This window comes from Telopea speciosissima, chromosome 6, assembly GCF_018873765.1.
Source record: "Telopea speciosissima isolate NSW1024214 ecotype Mountain lineage chromosome 6, Tspe_v1, whole genome shotgun sequence".
Lineage (NCBI taxonomy): Eukaryota > Viridiplantae > Streptophyta > Magnoliopsida > Proteales > Proteaceae > Telopea > Telopea speciosissima.
In genome coordinates, this window is record NC_057921.1 from 68,454,752 (window position 1) to 68,463,716 (window position 8,965).

The window sequence follows — 8,965 nt, forward strand, 5'->3', positions numbered from 1 at the left end:
GCCAAACCCTTGAATAAAAAAAAAGGTGTACCCAGTGCACGAGACTCCCGCCACTATGCAGGGTCTGGGGAGGGTCATAATGTACGCAACCTTATCAAATATTAATAATAATAATAAAACTGTTGCCCCTTCCCCCCCCCCCCCCCCTCTAAAGCATATTTTGTGGTGTATTAGGCAATTTTATTTTTTTTTTTGTCTAGGGAGGTGGGGACCTGGCTCTCCTCCAGCTGTGACGGGAGCTGGATGATTCAGCTTAGTAGGAGGGCCCACCTGTAAAATGATCCAAACACCCCTATTTTTGCTGGGTTGGATCTTCCAGCTCCCACCACAGTTGGAAGAGAGCCGAATAAAGGGAGGGGGGGGGGGGGGTGGAGGGGTATAATCCTAATAGGCAAGATTACATGTTTTATTGCTTTTTGGTGAAAAAGAAAGATTGCATGTTGATCTATCACAAAAAAGGATAGTGATAAAATAAAACTAATATTAGGGTTTCTTCATTTGACGACTAAGTGGATGTATGTCATGTATGGCATGTAGGCTCTGGTCAATTTCGTAACCGAGTCGTCTTAAGATTACAAAAACGTGGAAATGGACGTGAAATTAATGATTTGAATTTATAGTTTCAAAGATTCAAACTAGTGGTTAGGAAGGGCCTATATATAACCTCAGCTTGCAGTACGTGGACCCTGGGCCTGTTCTATCAGATCCAATGAGTTCTAATTATATCTCTATTATATGTACTTGCCTCAATCATATCTAAATTGCATTCTCCAATTTGTATCTTCATGTATCCATTCCCTTGTATTTACTCGTTCACAAGGGGCTTCATTACTTCCATTTTCTCGTTTCTTTGTTTTCTATTTGAATATATTTTTTTTCCCCTTCCCATGAAATGAATGAAATACTTGGTTTTGTCAAAAAAAGAAAGTGTGGAATAAGTCAATATTCCCTCCAAAACACATTGTCGTCCGTCTTCTAACCCAACCTCTACATATCGGATATGATGCTTTCCAAGTGGCCACACCATGGTCATATATTTTTTTTTCTAAAGATCAGCAATGTGTTTGTATTAATGATTCATCTCAACTAAATAGGTTTAGAGAGAGGATTCTTTGAGCAAATGGTAATGGAGAGTGCACCAATGAATTGTGGTAAGGATCGTTCTCCTCTCAGGTTCCCAGTCCGGTTAGGTTCATAGGTTCCTCTAATAGGGGGCGAAAATGACGACCTCATCCCCTGCCTGAACACACTGCCCAAGTGGGGTGAGATCGTCATTTTCGCCCCCTATGAGAAGAACCTGCGAACCTGACCGATCAGGGAACCTGAGAGGAGAAAAATTCTTATGGTAAAATAAAATTGTACATCAAAAGATATTGATGTACGATTAAGTAATAAGGTGGACATGTTCATTACCAAAAAAACAAGAAAAAAAAAATGGAGTCTAGGCTACGTACAAGAAGAAGTCTTTTATTACGATAAAATAGCCTAACTTACTTTGTGTCGTCATATACAGTAAGTATGTCTGGATTTTCAAAACACATTTATATGGCGGATGATGGTGATAGTCAGTGCGGCAACCATATATATAGAACATGCTTAATTTTAATTTTTTTTCAAAAACGGAAAAGAGAAAGGTAATATATTATATTTTTTGAAGGAGAGTTTTGCAGATTCCCATGCAAACTTCATAAATGAATGTCCACTTTGCCGATCCATCAAAACGTATAATGCGATTGTTATCGTCAGTATGTGACTTTGGTAGATTTAAGTACTGTAACCATTTCACTCCTAAAGAAAAAGAAAAAGAAAGAAGATAAAAAAAAAAAAAGGGGTATCTTTCTATTCGATGGAGTTAACGGAATGACTCTCTTTCTCAACAACAGCAACAACTACAACCACAACTAAAAGTGATGTTTGGAGAAGCACATCAGTTATGCAGGTCAGTATAAAAAGTGGTTGCTCCGTCAATTGTTGGCCAAACTCATTATTAACCCAAGAATTTTTCCAAGGTGCGTGCGTGCAACGATCATGATTAGAGACGAGACGGTGAAGCCCCCCATAACTAAATGTTATGCACACCACATCTACTACCGCTGTCGATTGCTAATCTTTTTCTTCTTTTTTTTTTTTTCTTCCTACTTTCTTAAGAAAAATTAAGACATAAAACCTTGGTCGGTTTTAATAATCGGTATCGGTCTCTGTTAATACTAATCTGGTTCAGTCCATATCATTTTGGAATCGATTTGATTTACTTCTGTTTTTTTTTTTTTTTTTTTTTTTAAATTTTATTTTACATTGTTTGTACTGATCCACCGATACAGAATCGTTCAAAAATTAATATCAATCTTCACCAATATCGATACAAATCGATCGATCCAATAGATCCAGTACCGATTCCTCAAACCATGGTCGCATCACCTTTTCTAAAGAAGAAGTCATAAGCAAAATTTGTTGCACAAAAGTGTTGAATTTTCATACTGCTCCTCTTAATCATCCTCTCGTATCGTTTTTTAAGCTTCCGTCATCAAGCCTCAGACCTTCCATCGGGATTTCAGGTTATATGCCTCTCCTGCATGCCGACAACTCAAGCACCCACCCAACCTCCCACCCTATGCTGCCTAGCTAGCCTACCTCGTCACATAAGCTAACACTGTGAAGTGATAAAATGGTGGTATTATTAAACTTCCATAATTACATCAAATACGGGCATATTTATACGATGGAATGCTACATAAATCACTTCACAGTGTTAGCTTAAGTGACGTTGAGACATCTTAACTTCATACCATCCATCTCCTGGAAGACCATATTATCCTATTCTCTAGGGACTCTCCCACTTTTTAATAATCTAGACTTAGGGCTCATCCCCAAGGTTGGACAAGTTAGTTAGGGAACATGGGCGTTACCCTAAACCTATCTAAACAAAAGCAAACCTTCTCTTATTTTGTCCAATTTTTTTTAAGGTATAAATGACCATTCAATCTGGTGTGATATTGAATCATTTCCAAATGTTTGACAATGTTTATTTATTTATTTTATTTTTTTAATTCCTGACCTTTCATCCCCCCCCACCCCCCTAGTTTTCATATGATGACCTATAAGAACTAGTTTATGAAAAGTAGCCAAGCATTCTTCTTTCAACAAGGAAGATGGTATCAAAGATCCTATTATCTTAGAGTGAAAATGAAATAAAAACACACACACATAAAAAAAATAAATAAATAAATAAATAGAACTGCTCAATGGTTAAAATGATGGAGCAATATTGAGGTCATTTTATGGCTTCAAGAAATTGATGCATCTCCAATTTTTATGGGTATCAATATTATAGAAGTCCGTTAAGAAATGAAGGTTTTCTGTTCTTATCATACATATTCACCTCATTAAGGCATTTTCATTTCAACATTCACTGTCACACCCTATTATTCATTATCAGAAATGCACTTCTTGTTGTGCAATAAATAAATAGAAATGCAATAGTATATTGGGAAGGGGAGAGGTGTATATCCCTCTTACCTCATAACCCAAATCACTACAAGAAAAGCGGGCAAAACCTGCGCTTCTACGATACTTTAACAAGTAAAAACTGTGGGTAAAGTTCTATTTTCTTGTAGTTAATACCAACAGGAAAAATCTTGTTGTAACAAAAGTTAGTTACAACACGATTGTAATTTTAATTTTTTGCCCTCTTAGTTTAACATATATATATATATATATATATATATATATATATATTTTTTCTTTCAGTGAGGGTAAATCCCATTATTTCACATAAAAATTGTATTAAATGATTTTCAACCTTTGTTTTATAAAGATTTTCAATTTTTGAAAATCCTTTTTTACCCCTATGTTAAATAGGACTGCATTAAATAACTTTAGGAAATAAAATAAAGGGCAATTAAAAGAAGCTTACAACTTGTTAGTTCACCACTTTAGTCACAACAAGTTGTTCCTATACATAAAACATACAAAACTAAAACCAACTTATTATAGTTTACCAAAAAAATTATAATAAAAAAGAAAAAAACGAAAGAAAAACATAGCTAACCACACAACCCAGGTCTAATCACTTAAACTAAATAATCTCCCTAACATTCAGCCAGCAAGACCAAGGAGTCTTGCCTTTCCCATGAAGCAATAAATAAACAAAACCCTTCGAATCAGTTGCAACAATAATTCCTGAATTTTTCTCCTCTCAGGTTCCTACTCGGTCAGGTTCGTACGTTCCTCTCATAAGGAGGGTGGAAATGACGACCTCACCCCACCCGAGCAGGGAGTGAGATCATCATTTCCGACCCCCTATGAGAGGAACCTACAAATGTTCATACCTTAACTATTGAATTAGAGGAGATTCATATTACCCGGCAACCTCCCAAAATTCCTGAATTTCCCTCCGCATCACCTACTTTCACAAACCTTAGAGAAGTCTTTGGTGATCTTGTAATTAATAGCTGTTGTAGTGCTATCTCCAGTAGAACGAGCACCTAGCTAGGTTTGGACCATGGGGAAGGGGGTAAGGTGTGGTGTCCAATCTCACTTGTTGGATGAAAGCAGGAAAAAATAATATTTTCACCCCTGGTAATGAGAGAAGCGTTTTATCCAAATCGATTTAATTGAACATCAATTCTCTCCCCTTATGTACAAAGGTTCAAAATATATTCTTTCTCAGTATAATACTGTAATGGGAGGGTAATTAGATGTTGTGGATTAGGGTTCCTTTCCATTGTGGAAGGGAGCAACTACGAAATCTCCCAGTGTTAGATTTTTATGTTTATTTTTTTTTAATTTCCTATTTATGTAAGTGCTTACTGTCTCTTTTATTTTTTTGGCATAGTACTTTTTTATTTATAGACTTTTCAACCATTTCTTAAAGTTTTTCTTCTATGTTTGTTTAATAAATTTTTTTTCTTTTTTTGATAATAAAAAAAAAATCAAATAGAATGCAAGGATACGTAGCATGAAATAGTTATAATTAAGCAAGTCTCATTGAATATGCTAAGCCCATCATCATAAATGGCTAGATTGGTCACCACCTTTGCTATTATTATTATTGTTTAATTTATGAGTAAAAGGCAAAAAATGGTTTAAAAATAATTCTGTGTACGTACGTAAGTAAATCCAAATGTAGTTCGTAATTGCCATGAAAAGAAATGCGACAAAAAAAGTGGGACCTTTTAAAGTCTTCCGTATCTCTCCTTCCATTATGTGTTTCTTGTCCGATGGGGCCATGAAAGCGCAACGCCTCCAGACCCCATCATCTCTTTCTCTCTCTCTCTCTCTCTCGGTCTAATGTCGTTGCGTTGCGGTGGTTGCACAAGCAAAACGAGTGATTGAATGCTTTATTTCTCTGTATGCATGTGTGTATTTGAGTGAACGTACGACTCTTTGAGAGAGAGAGAGAGAGAGATTCTTTAGGGAGAGCGGTGGTTTCGCTGGTGCTTTTCGCTAAGATTTTAAGGTCGAGGGTCGTAGTTAAGATGGGGGCTTGTCTCCTCACTCACTGGTGGCCCTAACGTCCTATCGGGGCCCATTGTTGCTACCCTTTTGTAGACTCTCTCTCTCTCTCTCTTTTATTTCATTCATATTCATATGGAGGAGAGGAGAAGGAGAGCAGGAGAGGTGGGTGGGTTTTCTCTTCTGGAAGCCCTAGCTAGCAAACTAACCCCACTGAAAAGTACACCCAATGACAGTAATCAAACCTTTTTCATGTATCTCCGGCCCTTTGGAGCTTAATTATGCATGCCCTACCAATCTTCCACACATATAAATGATTCCCTTCTCCATTTGGGGCACACATACCCAACACTTTCGATTATCATCTTCTCTTCCATTCTCTCTCTAACAACTCAATTGATGAGTGAGTTGGATCAGTGAGTAGGAATCGAATCCTCTGTTTTGGGTTGTCAGTTTTTTTTTTTTTGTTTTTTTGGTTTTATCTATCAAGGTTGAATATATGCCGGAGGAAATGAGCCTTTCAGTGAATGGTCAGTCTCGGGTGCCTCCGGGCTTCCGGTTTCACCCAACAGAAGAAGAGCTCCTTCATTACTACCTGAGAAAGAAGGTCGCTTATGAGAAGATCGACTTGGACGTCATTCGGGACGTCGACCTTAACAAGCTCGAGCCCTGGGATATTCAAGGTATAACTCCATTAATAATGTCTCCTTTTAATTGTCCTCCTCCAAAACCCAAATCCATTCTTTTTAAGTTTTTATTTTTTTTTATTTTTTTTGGTTTCTGGCTTCTACTAGATCCTTATTTATTTATTCATTCTTCATTACTCGATCTTTCTTTAATTTTTTTAATTGCTGTTTTGTTATTTAAAGTTTAAACAAGCATTCCTAATAACTCAGTGTTGTAACTTGTAATTGCCTTCCTCACCAGTGCTTTTTTTTTTTTTTTTTTTTGTGGACTATTTTGGTTTTGACAGAAAAGTGCAAAATAGGATCCACTCCACAGAATGATTGGTACTTCTTCAGCCACAAAGACAAGAAGTACCCCACCGGAACCAGAACTAATAGAGCAACGGCAGCCGGGTTCTGGAAAGCTACAGGACGTGATAAGGTCATTTACAGTAACTCTAAGCGTATTGGAATGCGGAAGACCCTCGTCTTCTATAAAGGTCGAGCCCCACACGGCCAGAAATCCGATTGGATCATGCATGAGTACAGGCTTGATGATAACCTAACAACCTCCTCCTCCTCGTCTGATCCTAACGTACGGTACCTTAAGATCCCATCCCATCCCATCCCATCCGCGCCTCTCTCTTATTTTGGCTAAATTAAGTTAGAATTGTTTCAATTCATTCTCTACCCGTCATATATTTGTCTGTAACAGTTGTGTATGTGTAAAATCCAGGCATCAAATTCGATGGGGGGAGAAGCGGCACAGGAAGAGGGGTGGGTGGTTTGCCGTGTGTTCAAGAAGAAGAACCATCATAAGGCTATAGACAGCCCCAAAAGCTCTGCCATCACCATTGAAGCAAAGGCGGCCCACATGTTAAACCCAAGCAATGATGGCGCCTTGGACCAGATTCTTCAGTACATGGGAAGGAGTTGTAAGCAGGAGAATGATTTCACAAGCCCCCTGAATATTAATAATAATGGTCTCAACAACATCCACACCATCACAGGCACCACCAACACCACCACCAACAACAACCACAGCAACAACCACCACAGCAACTTGAGGTTTCTCAGACCGATCGAGATAGCCATCAACAATGGACTCCACGAGAGATTCATGCAACTTCCAGCACTGGAGAGTCCAACGCTTACTTCACTACCAAACGATCGGAGTCAGGACTGTGGAGGCCAAGCTTGTTATCCACCGCTCGATGAAGGACAGGTGTTGTCCGATGCCGACCTTGGAGGAGGCACGGGGCATCTCAACCCGGTCTACCACTCGGAACCAGGACTGAGTGACTGGGCAGCCCTGGATCGGCTGGTTGCCTCCCACCTGAATGGCCAAGCAGAGACTTGCAACCACCTGGCCTGCTTTAACGAACCCACCATGGCCTTCTCTTCACCCGCAGGTCCACTTCCTCATGCTGAAGATGATGATGATGATGATGATGATGATCAAGATGATCATCACCTACCATTGCCATTGCCATTGCCACTGCCACAGCTTCGCTCCTCCACTTCCAACTTCATCAACAGATCATATCATAACACCCACGACTACAATAGCGAAATCGATCTATGGAACTTCACCAGATCATCGTCATCCTCATCCGACCCACTGTGCCACGTGTCCAATGCTTCTTTATAGCCAAATATCCCTCCCCCTAAAGTGGTATCATAGTATTAGTATACATCCCATCACTAGCCAGTTTCCCAAAGTCGTGACTATGTATATACCATATGTATATATATATATATATATATATAGAGAGAGAGCGAGAGAGAGAGAGAGAGAGATCAGAAAGAGACTGTATGAGAGTGAAGAGAAGTGTGTGAGAGTGAGAGAGTTATAGCCTCTAAGGTCGTATTTTGTATTAGTACTTTCCAATTAAATAATAATAATAATAATAATATAAGAATTCTAAGTTGGTGTGGCATTGTCAAGTGTCAACCATTTTATCTTTAATTAATCACTAATCACTATGTCTTAGCTTTTCACCATTCTTGTCGAAGACTTATCACAAGTTGTTCTTTTTGGGTGGTGTGAATGTGTGATATGCTCTTCCCAACTCTAATCAATGTTTACTTTTCAAGGCTTTACCACTAATATATATCTTTATTTAATCGTTAAACCTCGTTTAGTTTGAAAGCTTGATGATGAGTTAGCCAAAGCTGCTTTCTTCCGAGCTTTGGCTACAATAATTCCCAAGACCCGCCTTCTCCATCCACTTGACCCAGGAAGCGATAAAGGGTTGAGTCCATGGCTCCAGATTGTGTATTTGCTTTATCGGCAGGCTCTGATCAGCAAGCAGCCAGGGTCACTGCTCCTGTGCATGCTGCATGTGTTCTCGGGTACGTGGACCTTAATTGGTTTGTCAACCCAGCGGCCGTGACCCGACTCTGGTGCACTGCGAAGCAAGATAAGAGAAAACGCTAAGAAACAGGAAAAAAAGTTAAGCTCTTTCAAGCTTCAAGCCAAGAGAACGACTCCTCTCTGTTCTAAAACTCAATAATCCATCATCGCCCATAACGTTTTAAAGCTATAAACCCTTAAGATGTGAAGTCACTACCCATAAATATCCTATGGCTGGGTTACATTTATAAATAAATAAGTATTCAGTTCAATTCCAGATTTCGCGATTCCGCAAAGAAACATCTTCTTTTTTAGAAAGTGAGAATCAAATACAAAAAAACAAAAAACGAATCAGTTGTTGAATGTATTGTCACGTTCTGAGTTAGACTACACTGCATGGTTCTGAAAATGACCAACTTGGCCCGGTATTCTTCGATGCTCTTTCTTTCGTAAACAAGAAAGGAAAAGAAAGAACAATAATCACAGTTTT

General features: G+C 38.7%; 1 protein-coding gene across 1 annotated transcript; it reads left to right on the forward strand.

Annotated features, from left to right (window-relative positions):
* Positions 1-5,933: 5,933 nt before the first annotated feature.
* On the forward strand, positions 5,934-7,785 carry LOC122663887 (NAC domain-containing protein 43-like). The gene is made up of 3 exons (XM_043859553.1): positions 5,934-6,137; positions 6,428-6,714; positions 6,856-7,785. The coding sequence occupies exons 1-3, from the start codon at positions 5,954-5,956 to the stop codon at positions 7,768-7,770; spliced, it is 1,386 nt and encodes a 461-aa protein (XP_043715488.1). The 5' UTR covers positions 5,934-5,953; the 3' UTR covers positions 7,771-7,785.
* The last annotated feature ends 1,180 nt before the right edge of the window (positions 7,786-8,965 follow it).